This window comes from Phyllostomus hastatus, unplaced genomic scaffold (genome assembly GCF_019186645.2).
Source record: "Phyllostomus hastatus isolate PE091 unplaced genomic scaffold, TTU_PhHast_1.1 phas_contig_40, whole genome shotgun sequence".
NCBI lineage: Eukaryota > Metazoa > Chordata > Mammalia > Chiroptera > Phyllostomidae > Phyllostomus > Phyllostomus hastatus.
Genome location: NW_025333872.1, coordinates 15543060 through 15562036, shown reverse-complemented (window position 1 = coordinate 15562036; position 18977 = coordinate 15543060). Strand labels below are relative to the sequence as shown.

At 40.6% G+C, this 18977-nt stretch overlaps 1 protein-coding gene across 3 annotated transcripts in view; it reads left to right on the top strand.

The window, feature by feature from the left end:
* ELOVL5 (ELOVL fatty acid elongase 5) overlaps positions 1 to 18977 on the top strand; it is a 76868-nt gene that overhangs the window by 23636 nt on the left and 34255 nt on the right. Inside the window, exon 1 of one of the 3 annotated variants that reach the window (XM_045843449.1) lies at positions 14547 to 14676. The exons of the other annotated variants lie outside the window; for them this stretch is intronic. Within the exon in view, the coding sequence (XP_045699405.1) occupies positions 14652 to 14676 (25 nt within the window). The 5' untranslated portion in view covers positions 14547 to 14651. Of the gene's footprint in view, positions 1 to 14546; positions 14677 to 18977 lie in introns of those variants that run through there. 3 annotated transcript variants of the gene reach the window in all.

Here is an 18977-nt window from a genome sequence, read left to right as displayed (position 1 = left end):
AGGATATTATAGTTTCATAATGAAATCCTCTTAACTCATTAGTGAGGTGTTACAGTCTGAAAGGATGTGAGATTTGTTTGATAGTGGAACAAATTAGGCCAGAGTTAATGACACTTTATCCTATTAGACCTTGGATAGCTTATCCCAGTGCCTGTTCCACATTTTGCTACCCTCTTCTCTTTAGTGTGACTTAATTTTCCTGCAGTGGGCCACTTGTCATCATGAGGAGGTTTATGAACCAAGTAGGAGTCCAGTTGATTCTAATTTGAAGCTGCTGGGTCCTATACCACTTACTCTGTGTGTGTCACTGAGCTGAAAGTGCAGGCAAGGCGAGACTTGGGTTTCTCATTAGTGTCCTGTCTAATGCATACGAAATTTCTCCCTGAGAAGTCCTGTGTTTTTCTAAATGCTCACTCAGTGCCTGCACATGGGATTGGAAAAATCAAGCTGTTTTGTGATGCTTTATTGATAATACTACTAATGGCATAAACTAAATTTGGTTGACTCGGCTACTGATTAGCAAAACTGGCCTGCCTTCTGCAAAATGTTATGTACGCAGTTAAAAAAAACAACTGAAAGGGTCTTTTTACTTCACATTCAAAAATTCATGAAACATTTTCTTTTAAAGCTAGTTTTCTGAGGTTCTTTTAATAGAATTGAATCTACTGTCTTATAGGCTTGTTTGTGGATGGGTTTATAGAGTTGGTGTTTTAAAAAACAGTCCATGTCCCTAGACAAAATAGATATTTAACAAATGCTTGAACTGTGCTTGTTAAAATCCATACTTGTTCCCAAGGATCATTACTGTTTATGTAAGATGCAGTGCTTCTCGTAGAGTTTTTAAAAACCGGTAGCTAGCCCTGGCTGGTGTGGTTCAGTGGATTGAGTGCTGACCTGGGAACTGAAAGGTCACCGGTTCCATTCCCAGTCAGGGCACATGCCTGGGTTGTGGGCCAGATCCCCAGGTGGGGGGTGTGTGAGAGGCAACTGGCCGATGTATATCTTGCACATCAATGTTTCTTTCCTCTTTCTCCTTCCCTTCCCCTCTCTCTAAAAATAAATAATCAAAATCTTTTTAAAAACAAAAAAACTGGTAACTAGACTTAGTTTCTTGGTTTGAAGGGGAATTTTTATGGAATGCAGACAGTTCCATTTACAGGTTCCCCCTGATACCTGAAACTAGAGTGTTCCTATGAAATTTGGTCACCCAAGATGGTGGAAAGCAAAGAAGCAATCACTATTGATTTATATTGAAAAACTTGGTTCCCAGACTCCAAATTTGATGCACACACAACACCTTTATTTCATTCACCATCTCAGAAAATACTAATTTACGTCCAGTTCTACACTAAGCATAACACCCTTAACGAGCTCTCAGGCTTCTCTGAACCTCACGACACATGTTGCTAACAGTTGTACAAAATGAATTGAGATAAAGCACAGATGCTCACAGAAACAGTTCAAAGCCCTGGCTGCTTGATGCTGAAATGCTGGATGTAGTTGTTGTGAAACAGACCTGAACGCTATTTTCATTTCACCTTTTTTCATAAAAATGAAAATCTTCTGCAGATTTCTTCATGTTAGCAAAATGGATGTGCTTCAGAGCAAAGTGGTGGAACGCAAACTTTGAAAACCTGTACTGGTCACCTGAGTGAAAGAAAGATTTTTAACATAAGTGATCAGGTAACAAATACTAGCCTATATACACAGATTAATCCTTTAGAAAGTATAAGATACACAGAACTTAATTATTACTCAATTTACTATTCCATGTATTAGCCACAAATGGTTTTTTATTTATACAAATTTTCTTAATTTTATTTTTCAATTATAGTTGGCATTTAATATTTTATCTTAGTTTCAGGCATATAGCATAATGGTTAGATAATTATATAATTTACAAAGTGATCATCCTCAAAACTCAAGTACCCATCTATCACCGTGTATAATCATTACAATGTTATTGACTGTATTCTCTTTGCTAAACTTCACATCCCTGTGCCTGTTTTGTAACTACCAATTTGTACTTCCTAATCCCTTCACCATTTTCACTGATTTTCCCCAACTCCCTCCTTTCTGGCAACCATCAGTTTGTTATTTGTTTGAGTCTATTTCTGTTTCCTTTGTTCATTTGTTTTTTTTAGATTCAACATACAAGTGAAATCATATGGTATTTGTCTTTGTCTGACTCATTCCACTGAGCATGATATCCTCTAGGTCCATCCATGGTGTCACAAATGGTAAAATTTCATTTTCTTTAAAGATTTTATTTATTTTTTAGAGAGAGAGGAAGGGAAGGAGAAAGGGAGAGATACACCAGTGTGGTAGTCTCTCGAGCACCCCCTACTGGGGGCCTGGCCTACAACCCAGGTATGTGCCCTGACTGGGAATTGAACTGGTGACCCTTTGGTTCACAGGCCCGAGCTCAGTCCACTGAGCTATATCATCCAGGGCACATTCTTTTTTTCATGGCCGAGTAATATGCCATTGTATATATGTACCACAACTTTATTCAGTCTTCTATTGATGAGCACTTGGGTTGCTTCCATATATTGGCTGTTGTAAATAATGCTAAAAGAAACATAGGAGTGCATGTATCTTTTCAAATTAGTGATTTGAGTTTCTTTGGACATATACCCAGAAGTGGAATTACTGGGTCATAAGGCAGTTTTATTTTTAAGCTTTTGAGGAAACTCCATACTGGTTTCCATAGTGGCTGCACCAGTTTGCATTTTCACCAACAGTGTAAAAGGGTTCTCCTTTCTCCACATCCTTGCCAGCATTTGTTGTTTGTTTATTTATTGATGATGGTTATTTTGACAAGTGTGAGGTGATAGCTCATTATGGTTTTAATTTGCATTTCTCTGATGATTAGTGACATTGAGCATCTTGTCTATTGGCCATCTGTATGTCCGCTTTAGAAAAGTATCTGTTCAGGTCCTCTGCCCATTTTTTAATTGGATTGTGTGTGGTTTTTTTGTGTTGAGTTATATGAGTTCTTTATAAATTTTGAATATTAACCCCTTATATACAAATTTTCAATATATTTAATGTTTATTCAGCCATTGAGATTCATGTACGATTTATATTTTTCATATATGCATAGAGGCTTTTATATTAGACTAAATTAGTGGCAAAATTTTTTTCCTTCATGAAAATACCTAGCCAGGGTACAGTTATATCTGCTACTCATGTAGAAGACCCTGCTGGTGGGAACATTAGTAGGTAAAAATGTTTTGAGAAGAAATTTTGCTGTATAGTTTAAGACCCTTGAACCTAATCGCCCAGTTTCTGGGCATCTCACCCAAGGAAATAATTTAATACACAAATGAAGTTTTGTGTGCAAAGATGTTTATTGTAATATTACAGTATTTAAGAATAATAAAATCATGGAAACAGATTAAGTGACAAATAATGGAGGAATCACTAAAGCATTTATATAAATACTGCTCCAGAACTCAAGTTATTGTGATTTCCACTTCAAGGTGAGGGATATTGCAGTTAGGGGGAGACTGAGGCTTTCACAGCTGAATGTGGTCCGAAGTGTCTTTGCTTATAAACATTGAAGAGGCAACATGGATTCTGCCACATTCTTGGTTGCTTTTTGTTTTTGCTTTAAAATGAAACAAAGCTTTTCTCTACATTCTAGGTTTTCTGTAATAAACATCTGTTTTTTTTTTTAAATTTTATAGTACCATGGGGAGGAAAGTAGGTATAGTGACTAAAAGAGCAGGCAGACTCTGGCATCCCTCTGCCTGTCCATGGTATGACCTTGGATAAACAACTTAATTGCCTTCTGCCTCCGTGTACTTCTGTGTGAAAGGGGTGTGTGTGCAAGAACTGGCATGAGAATTAAGTGACATTGTCCTTGTAAATGTACCACAGAATCACTATTGGCACATGGTGAGGACTGAGAGTTAAAGAAAATTACTTGAAATTTTTAAAAAATCATTTGAAATAGTGGGCTAGAGGAGGTTCTAAATGGTTATTAGATTCTCTTGGAGAGATATTAATGTGATAGAATGACTGTGGAAAGCTTCCTCATAGCACTAGTCATTAGCAGACCATTTAGTGAAGGGAAATAGAAATTTGCTAAATAATTCAACCTCTCAAAGTGTGTAATTCATGGTAGAGTATAGCTGGCTTAATGTTTTCTTAGGACAACAATAGTTTCCTTAAACAAATATATGGCTTAGGTCCCAGTTTAAGCTTGAACTTCTTACATTTAACAGGTTTTTCTCAATAAGTGAACATGTCAGTACAGTGAATTTTTGCTAATTTGCAGCCCAGTAATTCAAAATATAGGGCCTGCCTTCTAACTCAATAGGCACATGTGAAGCTGTATAATGGATCTGTGATTGATACGGTTGGTAGCAGAGCAGTCCATTTCTAGATGATAGGGATTTTGCTCGTTCCCCTATTCCAGCCCACTTGCCCCTCTACTCCCTGACTCATCAAAGAGCCCCCTTAACCAGGGTTCAGAGTGAGAAGCCAGAAGCTTGGACTCCCTCCTGTCCCTCACCTTATCCATCCCTCCCCTGCATGACCTTAGGGTGTTCTCCATCCCGCACGGTGGACTCTGCAGCAGTCATTCTCTAACTGACTTGACCTGGTTCACGCCTTCTTCCCAGCCTCCTGAACACCCTGCTCTCAGCACCCGCCCCTGTTTAAAATCGGACACTAGAGCCCTTATCCACTCCTCTAACCTCATTTTTCTCTCCCCCCACTAGCAAGCCTTAACTCAAACGTTACTCTGAAGCCTCACCTGACCCTATTGTCCCTGTGTAAAATCGACTTTTTTTTAATCCCCATTTCCCCTTGTATGTACTTTGTCAAGACAGCTCACTGTATTGTAGTTGTTTACCACTTCTCTCTCCCTTGCTAGACTTTGACTTCTCTGTGGGCAGATTTGTCTTATGAATTTTTGTGTCCCAGCACCTACCTCAGTGGATTAAAAGTATGTTCAATGGGTATTTGCTGATGGTAACTTTAAAAATAGCTGCCATGAGGCAGCTATTGAGGTGCTTATGAATTGTGCCAAATGATTCATAGACTCTCATTTAATCTTAACAACCCATGAGGTGTAGGCATTATTATGCACATGTTTGTGGATCAGGAAACGGGGGTCTATACAGGTTTAGCAGCATCCCAAAGAGCATATTATAGTATTCTGTCAGAGCCCAGGGGATTGTGAATCAAATTGCACGCACTGTAGATTCCATTTCCTCATAGAAGTAGTGAGGGTCTGTAGTCCTGTCAGTACCACTTCATTGTGAGTTTTTAGTTTAGGGCTCATCTGGAGATCTAGTAACCACATTTAAGTAGGGTTCTGAATTTGGGGACTTAGGGTCCCTAGTGTTTAGGGGACTCTAAATGTCAGTTTTATCCAAACTCTTTGTCATTTGGGGGTAGAGCAGTCTCTTTTGCTTTAATCAATTTTTTTTTTACAATTAATGTGGGATCCCAAAAGGTTAAGAACAATATAATTTCTATAGAAGATAGAATTTTCCCAAAGGCCAAATAACTAGTTTACAAAGAAACATCTGGAACACAACCTATTTGTAGACATTATGTGTTTTGATAATTTGAATCAATGAATAAAAATGATTCACTTTATAGACTAAATTTTTAAAAAGTAGCTATTTTCTCCAGAATCTGTAAATAGTGATTTATTCCCTTTACCTCTTAAACAGAAAACTACCTCTCTGTTAGGGACCAAATATTTGTGCACCTTACCCTCCCCCCAAAACCATGTGTTGAAGCCCTAACCCCAAGTGTGGAGGTATTTGCAGGTGAGCCCTTCAGGAAGTGATTAGGTTTAGATGAGGTCCCATGATGAGATTAGTGTCTTCATAGGAGAAGGAAGTAGCCAGCACCCTCCCTCTCCTCCTTGTGAGGCTGAGGGAACAGCTGGAAGGTGGCTGTCTGGGAAGAGGAAGAGTGCCCTCATGGAAACCAAATCTGCTGGCACCTGTCCTGGACTTCCCAGCCCCCAGAACTGTGAGAAGTAAGTTCCTGTTGAAACCACCCAGTCTGTGGTATTTTGTCAGAGCAGCCTTGAGCTGACTTAAGACACTGTCCCCTCCCTTCTCCCACCTAGTGGCATATATTAAATTGTGTAGATGGAAAAAGTCTATGGAAGAAACCATAATACATTTTAAACATGTCATGACTTCTGTAGTTATACTAATTTTCTTCAAGTAACTGTTTTCATTTGGTCCTGCATAGGAAAATGTGATAGCTTTTCCCAATCAAAGTAGGATAGTTTGTGTTATTTTGTATCTGTCTTCCTCCTCCACCAATAAAATATCCTTGCCTTTTGAGGGGGTGGAGGGGGGTGTTGAGCTGTTGTGGAGTTGTGCTGCATTTCTGTGTTTTGAAGTCAGCTAAAAATACGGATTCCAACTAGGTGACAGCTAGATTTCTGAGATTAAAGGAAAGGGCCACATTCTCCATCTCTGCCACCCACCATAATGCCTTAAACACATTTGGTGCCCAGTAAAGGCATGCTGATAAACAATGATATATGCCATGTTACAACCTAAATTTTTTTCCTAAAATTTTCACTGGATTGACTTCTCCAGGAAAGAATTTTTACAAGGTCTATACACAAACAGTTCTTTTTTCCTCAATTATGTCCTTCACTTGCATTTTGAGACCTGTTAATATCTCTTCCTTGGGGTGCTGCCTGTAGGTAGGCACCTAATTGGCTTCATGTTAATTTGATCACTGGCTTCCATTTATTTAGTTACAACAAGATGGCTGGTATGGCAGCTTGGAGTTGAATATTGGTGCTTGGGAAGAGTTGAAATGAAGAGAAAGTTCGTATTATTAGCCAGTCAGAATATTCAGTTACATTAATATGACTTGCTAAAATACTTGCATCTCCACTAAAATGTAATCAGCTTAGGGCCGAATTCTCAGTATTTCACTTTTAATAGTTGTCAAGGGGGTTTTAAATACAGTGGCACATTTGTTAAAAGTAGCACTTGGTGAAGAGAAGAGCATTGCTAGGAAGAGATCTAATCTTGCTGGAGAATTTCCAGCAAGGGTTACAGAAGTCATCTCAGCCCTTTCTGGAAGGTGTCCACTGTCCTCTGGAAAGCTGTGAGAGGCAAGTGGCTCCTTCCTGTTGACAGGCAGCAGGAGGCCCATGGCTGAGCCCGTGTGACTCCGACACAGAGCTCACCCCAGTCAACTCTTGAATCACATAATGACGGGACTCCATCACATTATCAAAACACTTCTTAAACCACTGTGTGTGTGTTTTTCCCCCACTGAACTGACAAGAAAATGATCCAAAAGATGGAGAATCATTTTCATACTGCAAAAAGCTTTTTTTGTTGTTTCTTGTTTTGTTTTTTCCTTTATTTTTATTGCAAAAACCTTTTATTAATATTTTATAAATCTCAGGTGGTGAACACACAATATACAATATACAGATGATGTATTATAGAATTATACACCTAAAACTTACATAATTTTTATTAACCAATGTCACCCCAATAAATTCAGTTAAAACCTTTTTTTAGCCCTGGCTGGTGTGGCTCAGTAGATTGAGTGCCGGCCTGCAAACTGAAAGGTTGCTGGTTTGATTCCCTGTCAGGGCACATGCCTGAGTTGCGGGCCAGCCCCCCACCCTATTGAGGGGGTGTGTGAGAGGGAATGGGCCGATACATATTTCTCATACATGGAGGTTTCTCTCCCTCTCTAAAAAAATAATAAAAATGTAAAAATAAAGGTTTTTTTAAACCTTGAATCTGACAACTCAGTATATTCATCCACAGTTTTCTGTGTTCCATTTATGAAGATAATGGAAAGTGGCAAAGGAATAACTGATGCAGGAGCTTGGGGTTTCAAGCATGGAAACATTGTGGGTTTACAGGTGTAGCTCACGTGTCTGTGCTTGCTCATCCACAGTTCTGTGCAGCAGAATGTGGCACTCATAATTCTGATTCCAGAACTCTTCAAGATCACAGAATGTCTTTGAATCATCAAAGATTAAATTTTTTGTTCAGGAAGCTGTTATTTGATATATTTAATGATTTTCTTACTCTGAAGACTGGCTAGTGTAAGATGCATGATACCCTGAAGTGAATCAGAACATTAGGTGGATCAAAACATTATTCCCCATTGCCTGACTAATCTGGGTAAGTGTTTACTGGGAAGCTAATTAGGCTGGTGAAAAGTGAAAACACCAACATGAAGGAAGGGTCAGTGTTTTATGAATGGAGTCATAGTTCAGACTGTTCCTTTCTAGCCCCAACCTGCTTCCTTCACACATACTTATAGATGCCAGAAAATTACAACCATGAATCATGGGTTCATGGGTTGGGGGCAGTGGAGGGGGGCAGGTGGCAGTTGCATTTTTTAAAAAATCAAAGGCATAGTCTTGTTCATTGATTTGTTTATCTCACTTTTGCAGATCTTTAAAAAATGTAACTTTTCATGTTAAGATAATTCTAGATTCATAAGCAGTTGCAAGAAATAATACAGAGATCCCAACTACCCTTTACTCAGTCCTCCCCGGCCCCAAGGTAACATTCTGCAGAACTGCAGTTCAGTGTCACAACCAGGATATAGACATTGTTACAGTCAAGATACAAGATACAGAATGTCCTATCAGCCCATGTGCCCTTATATAGCCACATCCGCTCTCCTCCTGTCTTCTTACCATCTTTAACCCTGGCAAACACTGATCTGTTCTCCATCTCTGTCATTTTATCTTTTCAGAAATGTTATGTTATATAAATGGATTGGCTCTTTTTCAATCAGCATAATTCCTTAGAGATTCCTACATGTTGTTAAGTTTATCAATAGTGTGCTTTTATTGCAGAGCAGTGTTCCATAGCATGAATGTACCAGTGTGTTGAGTCATTCACCAAGACGATGGGCATCTTGATTGTTTCTGGCTTGGGCTCTTACAGAAAAAGCTGCTGTGAACATTCATGTACAAGTTTTCATGTGAACATAAGTTTTAATTTCTCTGGAATAAATGCCCAGAATAAAGTTGTTTCTCTGGAACAACTTTAATTTAATGATGGCATACTATTTAATTATATGCCTGCACCATAGTTTATCTTATCAGGTTACTTTTAGATAGATATTTAAAGATGTCCCTCTCCCCCATTTTTCTGCTGTTAAACCACTGATGATAATCTTAAAGATCAATCTTCATGCTTTTTATGTCCTTAATGCACATGTATAAGGATTTCTAGAAGTGGGCTTTAGTATGCAGTATTTTAAAGCTTTTTTAAAAGTACCTTTCCATTTTTAAAGTTTATTTTTATTTCTTTAAGTGGCTCTAATTCCAGAACATTTTCATAACCTCAAAAATTCCATACATGTCAGCAGTTACTTCCCATCACGCCTCCCCACAGCCCTTGGCACCCACTAATGTACTTTGTGTGGGTCCACCTACTATGGACATTTCATATAAATGGGCATATACAACATGTGTTTTGTCACTGACTTCTTTAGTATAATATATTTTTAAAAGATTTTATTTCTTTTTAGAGAGAGGGGAGGGAGGAAGAGAGGGAGAGAAACATCAATTGGTTGCCTCTCAGAGGCCCCAAACTGGGGACATGGTTTGCAACCCAGGCACTGACCGGGAATCGAACCAGTGACCCTTTAGTTCGTAGGCCTATCCTCAATGCACTGACCCACACCAGCCAGGGCTAGCATGATATTTTCAAGGTTTATTCATGTTGTAACACGTATTAGTAATTCCTTCCTTTTTATGGCTGAATGACATTCTGTTCTACTGATGTATTACATTCTGTTTATTCATCAGTTGATAGATATTTGGTTTGTTTTCATTTTTTGACTATTAGAAATAATGCCACTGTGAATATTTGTGTGCAATATTTTACATGGACGTATGTTTTCATTTCTCTTCTGGATACACACACATACACACAGGAGTAGAATTGCTGGGTCACATGGCAGCTTTGTTCACTTTTCAAGGACCCACCAAACTACTTTCCACAGCACCCATACCATTTGACAGTCCTACCAGCCATGTTCAAGCAGTCCAATTTCTCCATATCCTTGCCAGCATTTGTCATTGCCTGTCCTTATGATCATAGCCATCCTGATGGATGTTACATGGATCTTTTTAAATGAAAAAGGGCCAGTGCAGTTTGGGCTATGCCAACTTGGTAATAGTTGGACCTCCTGACCTACCAGGTATGAAAACCACTTGTGCACTGCTAGTGTTGAAGTTCCCGGTGGTTTTAGCCGTCTGTCTCCAGGCTTCTGTAAAAGAGAAAGTTGTGAGCCTGCCTGCCCCTTCTGCCGGAGCACCTCATTTGGTGTGCAGCTCTTTCCAGGCGCACCCAGTGGGACCCTCTGAGCCAGCCCTTGTGGAAGAGCCCACTTTGGAGGCCGGAGGGCGGGGGGGGGAGGGGTGTGGAGTACCTGCCTATGCTTTGTGACTAGGCTGCTGCTTTGAAACAAGTTTGCAGAAATTTTTACACTGAAAAATTTCCATGCTAGTTTGTATCGTAACAACAGCAATTATTTTGCTCCTTCACAGAAAAAAACAAAACTGTTTTTCTTGGAAACTGTGAGAGAAAGACTAGAAAGACTTGTGGTTTTCATTTTCATCGCGACATTTCAAAATTTATTGCAGATTATAAACTGCCAAAATGGTAGCTTTAAAATGTACTTTTAAAAAATTAACTGTGTGGTAAAAAAAAATAATAAAAACCACACAACTGTGTGGTGATTTTCAAAGAGCACACTACGTGGGCACATAGTGTGGTAACCAGTGTCCTGGGACTTTTCCCGATATTTTTCCCTTGATTTTTGCATCCCAGGAAACTCAAGTTCCGATAAACCAGGATGGTTGGCCACCCTAAGTCATACAAACCTGCATTTAACTAAATGGGTCTGTTTGTTGTTTGACCAAGTTACTTAAAATCTCTGAACTTCAGTTTCCTTACCTATAAAATGAGGATAATTCCTTATTGAGACTTTGAAAAGCTAGATATGCAATACTTAATAAATGATAGCTCCCTTGTCTGTTAAGCTTCATGCTAGTAATAAATACTGTATTGTTTTCATAACCAAATTCTATACTTTAGATAGCAGGCTTTTTAATTTTCTTTTCAGTTCCAATTAAATCAAAAGGGGGGGAGCATTTAATTTTTAGGGCCTGTGTTGATTAAGTGTAGTAACCAAAAGGAAAGCTAGGTAGGGGAGGAAGAGTTGACTTCTAAGAACCTCTTTCTCTAACTCCACTGACCTCGTTAGTTTCAAGTCTTGTCCACTGGTGAGTAACAAAAGACTGCAAACTATTAGTGGCTTAAAACAGTAACCATTTATCATCTCACATAGGCTCTGAGGGTCAGGGACTGCAGAGAGGCCACCCCATGGTTCTGGCCTGGGGTCTTTGATGAGGTTGCATGTGTCACTGAAGCTGTGCGGAGCTGACAGGGGCCAAAGAATCTGCTTTAAGCTCACTCAGAGGTCTCACGGAGGGCCTGCCTTCCCAGAGGACTGCTCTCAGCATGGCGGCTGGCTTCCCCCAGAGCTCAGGATTTGAGAAACAGGGAAGCATACTGCCTGACCAAGATGAGATTCATTGTCCCACAGCCTAATCCCAGAAGTGGCATGCCATCCTTTCTGCTGTATTGCTCAAACAACCCTGGCTCAGTCAGGAAGGGGTCACTGGAGACCATGTTACAGGCTGCCTTCCACAGACACCAGATTCACCCGAAACCTTCACCCTCTAGTCCAGGTAGTGAAGCTAACAGCAATTGGCTCAGTTTAGGACTTATGATAATGGTGCCTGAGCCAGAGCCCACGTCTCAGCCAGTGTCCAGGTTCTTCCCATTGTTCACCTTGTCTCCCTCCAAGGAGTATATACAACTGGATGTGGCCAAGTATGTGCCATGACTTCTGGTGGTGGCAGGCATTTACTTGGTGGCACCCCACACCACCCCAGCTCAATATGATTAAACAGCTAGTTATAAATTCTTGTGTGCTAAGAACAGCAGCTAGGGATTACAAGAATAAGTAGATAGATATCTTCTCCACCTCACTGAGCTTTTGCAAACCTGGCCACTACTGACACCTGGTTTAGGAAATGACAGGTTAGGGGATCTCTCCTACTGACAGTGGTATGTTTTCTGACAACATTCCAGAATGGAGAAAGAACTTACATTACTTAATTCATACTGGTTATGTGTGATATGTACATGTAACAAGGTGTTTGACAGATAGGAGAACTGATCGGTAACTTAATGGGGTTTTATTTCAGCTTCAGAAATGGCTTGAAAGGAAACGATGGAGGTAAAGCAGGGGGAAGGAATTATAACCAAATTTGTAGGGGTAGAATATATTCTGTCCTTGACCACCATCCATCCCAGTGTAGACTCAGTGAGTACAGTGCTATCAATATATGGGTGATATAACTCCAGGAGCAGCAAGGAATGTTATTAGAGTCCAAAAGCAAAATTTCCATACAGCAGTGGTTCCAAAAGAATGCTGCTTGTCACCATTACCCAGGGAACTTTTCAAAAAGACAGATGTTTCAGGCTCTGGGCTATTGAATCAGAATTTATAGAAATCTGTTTTTTGAAGGTCCTAGGTAATTTTGAGTTGCTGACAGATTTGAGAAACCATTGATAGGGAACTGAAGGCATGAAGTCATGCATTCTTTCTTTCTTTCATTCATTCATTCATTCATTCATTCATTCATGGTTTCAACCAGTAATCAGCACTGTCGGGCATGCATCCAGGCTCTGTGAAGATACAAATGGGAACATTAGAGGTTTTGCCCTAGAAGAGCTTAGAGCTTAATGGGGATTGTGAACAAATGAGCAGATAATTACAGTGTAACTGTTAATTATAACACTTAACAAATAAACATATAATTTTATCACTGATTGAGGTCTAGTGGAAGTGATGGAGGAGCATGTGAAAATGAGGCCAAGAGGATCACTACCCCTTTTTTCACTGTCTCCACATATAGGTCTTAATTACAGAGATTTCTAAGGTTTTCATTACCAAACATCATAGGTGAATACAACTGGTTTTTGTTCTTTTTTACTTTGATAGTGTAATTTAAAGTTAAGTCATTTCTGTATCTTATGGTTAAAGCTGTATGAACTCAAACACTATTAATACATATTTTCACCATCCTCTTAACAATAACCAGGTGAAGATGCTTTCTCAAAAAGCCATACATGGGGTATTTTAAGAATGGTTGCTCATAGGGTAGGAAATATGGATTTAAATTTCAGCAGTACCCAAGCACTGCGACCTTTGGCAACTCAGCACTTCTCTAATTGTAGTAAATGAATAAATTCATTGAACATCTACTATATTATGCTAGGTTCTGGGAATGCAAAACAGGCATATCAGATCCAGACTGGCTACCACTCCATCCTAAGGATGGTATGAATACTGATCTCACAGAGGAGTCATTGACCAGCATCCCCTTAATGTTCTAGATCATCGATTTTCAACTGGTGGGCCACAAGAATTTTTAAAACATGCCATACCTGACTATTTAGGCAGGGGCACTGACCTCTTTTCTGTTAGACCGTGAAATAAAAAGTGACAACAACCAACACAACAGTAGTTATTGGTGTGAATGAATCAAAATTGTGCCTATTTTTTGGTCAGATCAGCAGAAAATATATTTTTGGGGTGCTGCAGAATTTCAGTAATTAGTTTATGGAGCCATGAGATGAAAAAGTTTGAAAGTCGCTATCCTAGAGGAATATATTTGATTCACAATCCCTGATTCACAAGTATTATTATGTGATTCCATCTAAAGTAGAGAATAACTGAACTGTGAGGTGTGGATGTGGGCAAGTTTCATGCCCCCTGAATTTTGTGGTGAACTCGGATTTGTGCTTAGCACAAACTGTTTCATAAACATTGAATGTGAAGTTGGTCAGCACCCCAGATCTTTGTAATGATGAGTATGTTTGCAGTATTTATTATGTGTCATGCCCTATTCTCAGTATCTAGCATACATTAATTCACTTAATCACCTGTGGAAGGTACTTAATTACTTATTTTCCAAATGAGGAAATTAAGTCATGAAAGGTAAAATAACTTGCCTGAGATTGTTATATAGAGTAAGTTGTGGAGCAGGGGTTCGAACCCACTGTCAGGCTCCAGATGGGTGTTCCTAACTAACCATTGCTGCCCAAAAGCGATTGACCCGCAGGTGTCTTTTGCTTACCATTTCTACTGCTTTACATCTTAAGAGGGCAGAGGTCATACCCTGTCACTGTCCTTTTCCTAATGAGCAGTATACAGCCTGGCACACAGTGGGCACTCATAAGGTCTTTGCTAATTTAGTGAGTCAGCTGCTTTTCTCATGACTGGTAGAGTGAAGGGCAGTGATTCTGAGGATGCTTGGGGAGCACTGAAGTAAAACAAGTCATGGGGATGACCTGTTCCAGCATTGGATGGATTTTTTACCTTGTCTCACTGCAGCCTTGCGGGGCTTAATTAGTTACTGTCAGCAGGCTGTTTGTGAGGACAGAGTTCTAAGTCCATCCACAGCAAGCTGGCCTTCATCCACCAGCAAGGAGCATTCTGTGTGGGGATTACCATTGCTTTTTCCAGGCGGCAGTGTGCTTCAACCAGAACAAAATCATCACTGCTGCTGCTGCTTCCTTCAAATGAAAGCTAAGTCAGCATCTTTAGGTAATAACATTCTATAAGAATAATTTTCTACAGTAAGCCCCTCTCCAAATGCTTGTTGGTTAAGTGAATTTGGGGTGTGGGGTCCCTTAATCTCCCCTGCTGAGAAGTGGAGGGGGAGTTTTGAACTTGACGGTACCAGTCTGTTCTCTAGCTATAAGAATTGCCCTAGAATACATTCTAAGATCATGTTACTCTGCCTCTTTCCACTGCTGAAAAAAAATTTACATCTAAGTTTTTTAGATCATACATATTTATGTTTTACCTTCCAAAAATAGAAAAATACATCTCTCTCTGAGTGGGGGAAAATTTTTTTGAATGTTTAAGAGGTGTGTGTGTGCGTTTTTGTTTGGGTGTTTGTTCCACACCTTATAAAATGCTTTACTGATCATACAATAAACAGGAGTAGGATATCTTTGTTGAGAGCTCCAGATCGCTAGCATGGAGGGCCCTTTCTCTGAGGAAATGCCCTCTGTAACTAGGACTCACGTAGGAAGCTGCCATTGTGGGCTCTCATGTGTCATTGCTTCACACTTTTCCCTCCTTTTTATTTGTAATAGCTGGTATATTGCCACCCATAGATAATCATTGTGCACGGAGAACAAATTGGATCTGGGCTTTACCTGAGAAGGTACAAAGTGTGTTCCACCATAACTGAAAATGTGTCTAAGTCATATAAAAATTGGAGTTGTTATATGCTGAGTTGTCCAGACAGCGAAGGCTCAAGAAGGCAGGGGGTACCTTTGTAACATCTGATCTGGGCCTCAGAGAAAGGGTCAAAGTGAAGACAGGGAGGAAGAACTACAGGTGGCTCATTTAAGATCAGAGCCGCTGTGTGACTCTCTACTGCTTTTAAAAAGGTCCTTCTCCAGGAATGCTTAAAATATTACTTTTTAATTAACTGTTAGCAACCAAGGAGTGGGAGGTGGGGCTTATCTCCTGGCCTGCCTAATCCTATTTTTGTACAAGGTAGAAGTTTTTAAAATTTCCCTCAAATGTCCATAATACCAGAATGAGGTTGTTCAGCCTTCTTTAACCTTGGAGCTAAACTGCAACAGTATCTTACAGTGCATGTAAGCACCCAAATTTTGCAGTTAAAGCACTTACCTAGGGCCCCAAATAGGTCTGTGTTCTTTTTCTACACATATGATCTGGAGCAGGAAAGAATGCCTCTGATTATGGGAAAGTCATTATTAACAAGAGTTTGTTATGCCCTTAGAATGGAGCTTAGCGAGTAGGGGAGTTCTGTGAGGGGACAAAAATGAGCCTAAATTTCTGGATTGTCAGAATTACAGTACCACTGTTGATATGGCAGATTCTTCTCTCCAACCAAGATTTAATCTGGAGTTACTTATTTAAATGCCAGCATACTAAAGACATTCTGTTTTCAGTTCTGTGTGCTAGTAGTTAGATGTTCTTTCTTGTATGGTCTTTATGCTTCCATTTTTTTAAAAAAAATATTTATTTTATTTTTAAAAAGATTTTATTTACTTATTTTTAGAGAGAGGGGAAGGGAGAAAGAAAGAGAAGGAGAGAAACATCAATGTGTGGTTCCCTCTCACGCTCCCCCCACTGGGGACCTAGACCACAGCCCAGGCATGTGCCCTCACTGGGAATTGAACCAGTGACCCTTTGGTTCACAGGCCCGCACTCAATCCACTGAGCCACACCAGCCACGTTTATGATAGTGCTTTATATTTTAATATTTCCTACCAAAGTATGGTTTTCTTCCTCTCATTCCTGAGCAGATTTTCTCAAACTTAGAAGAACCTTTTGAAATTCAAGCAGTATTGTAACTGCCAAGTTAAAGTGCCATTTAATTTTTTGTGTTACTGGCAGCCAGTCCGAAGACTGTTCCCAGGCCTGCTTAACACAAGTTGACTGTTACAAGGGATGGATAGGGAGGAGGGAACAGAAGATAGAAGGAAATTTCATCCTGACCTCTTGTCCTTAGAAGGCCAGCTCAGTTGACCTATCTTTAGGGGAACTGTGACAATTCAAAAAATAAATAAATAAAACAGGATATGATGAGAAAGTTATGCTAAATCGTAGGTAAACATCTGCCATAAACACATTTTTAAACCAAACGCAATGCAGTTTGACTGATGTCACAGGAAAGGGGGTTTTCAAAGCTGGCCGACTGCTCTCTGTTACTATTGTCTTAGCAGCAAGAAAAACCAGGTTTGACCCTAAAGGTCTCAACTGCTTTGGAGTCAGCAAAAGCCTAGTTGTGGGTTTAGGAAATTAACTGTATTTACTACAATATTTAAAAAAAAACCTTAATACCCTTTAAAGCAGATATGCCTCAAGATCCCAGGACTTTTCATTTGCCAAGTGGCTTTCTCGCTTTCTCCTTCTCCAGATATAATGGCCAAAATAATTAGCATTTGCATTTCTTTCAAGGCAGATAACTTCGTAAATTGCTTTCATCATAATTCTCAACTTCATCTGGAGAACTGGGGTGGAAGCAACTTATTATGCAGTCTCTCATTACCCACAGCACCTTCTTCCCTTGGTGTGATCCCCACCATTCTCCCACATTTTGTTGTCCCTTTTGGGAGCTAAATGGAAAATGAGGGGCAGGTTTGCTATAAAGCTTATTGTTTTGTCTTTTTATCTTATAAGCCTCCAGCAGACTCTGTTTGATATTAGATCATAGTGAACGCTAATGCTTATTTAACCTCATGCAGATGATGCACCTGGCCACCCCATTCCTACCAGAGCTAGCGAGTAGACAGATGGGTTTTCTGCATGAGCACTGCCCTCTTTGGGGGATTCAGTTTTTGTGCGTCAGTATTTCCAGGTGATAATGTGCTATGGTAGTTCCAATGTTCCTTTTGAATGCAGGCCAGAGGCTCACTTCGATTTTAAAACACTTAGTTCTGTGTCTGGGGTGCATGCACTAATACTTACTTTAGGTGACAGTATGCTGACTTCTAGCTAACATCCTCTTTTAATATAGAGTAATTTATATAGAGAATGACCAGCCCAACTAATGTCTTTTCTTAGTGAGAGACTTAGAGTGAGGCATGATTATAACACAGTTGCATGGTAACCAAAAACACTCCTGAATTTGATAGTGGGAAGTGGCTTTTGAAAAATATGCATTAAAGAGGAATTCTTGAAAATCTCTTCTAATTTACTTACCTGTCTGTGTTTCCTACCCTTCTCTTGTTTTCATAGTCATCATTTTCTGTGTCCAGCCCTAGAACTAGTGAGTTAATAGCTTTAGGGTACTGTTGAGATTGCAATTTTTTTTAATGTGTCCTATGACTCCTTACCATGATCCTGGGAAGCCCATGGCTTGAACGGGTGTGAGAGCCTCCTGTCTAAAGAGATGGGGACGCCATGCTTGGCTTGGTGTCAGCGTGATCTGGTTCCTGGGAGGTGGTGACCAGCCCTTGTTCCTGCCTGCTTGTGGAGGACCAGCCAGATCAAAGAATGGCTTATTCTTTTGCTGCATTTAGGACCAGAGCTCCTCTTCCATGGGCTCAGCGCCTGGGCTTGGTCCCTGCTAGTACAATTGTACAGAGCAGCTGTGTTCCCACTTGGCCCAGCTCACCCAAGCTGTCTGTGAGTGACTCGGGTTACTGAGAAGTGATGTCACTGGCCCACGTGCAGCTTGGAAGGTGGGGACTGTAGTAGTTCTGCAGGTTGCCGCCCTGGCAGTGTGGTTAGACGTCTTGTGCAAAGTGGGTCATGCTGTTCCCATGATTCCAGATCAATAGGCAAAGTATCAAGGGTTTTTCAGGGCCCTGTGCCTCCCTCAGTCCTTTAGAAAAGTACTAAAGTTTGGCCCACGGGCCACTCAGCAAGTGCCCAGTTCACCCAGCAGGGCTGGCTGGCCCAGCCTGGCAGTGAAGAATTCATTTGCCGACACCTTTTGTGCTGTTCCTGTGGCACAGCAGATAGGCTCAGCAAGGGAGATGAGAAGGAAAAGGGCACGGTGCTGGCAAGCAGGCTGTAGCCAGGAGCATGAGGGGATGGTGGCAGCAAGAGCAGTTAAGGATTGGCACGCTTCTGTTCCCAGCCTGTGGGCCACACGCTCTGTGCAGTTGCACCGTGTGATGGATGTCTGTGGACCACCTCTGAGCCAGGTCTGGGCACCTGGCAGGGAGCGGAGGACAGGCCTCCCAAGTTGCTGCCTGTCCTCTGCCCCTGGCCTGGCCTGTGGTCCTTGTGCAAGCCAAGCAGCACTGAGCTGGGGGCCATTGCACCCACCTGTCCCTCTCGCTGAAACACCCTTTCTCTGTTGTCACCACCTCAGGGTGGCCTTTCTGATTGCATTTCCCAAAGTGAATTCC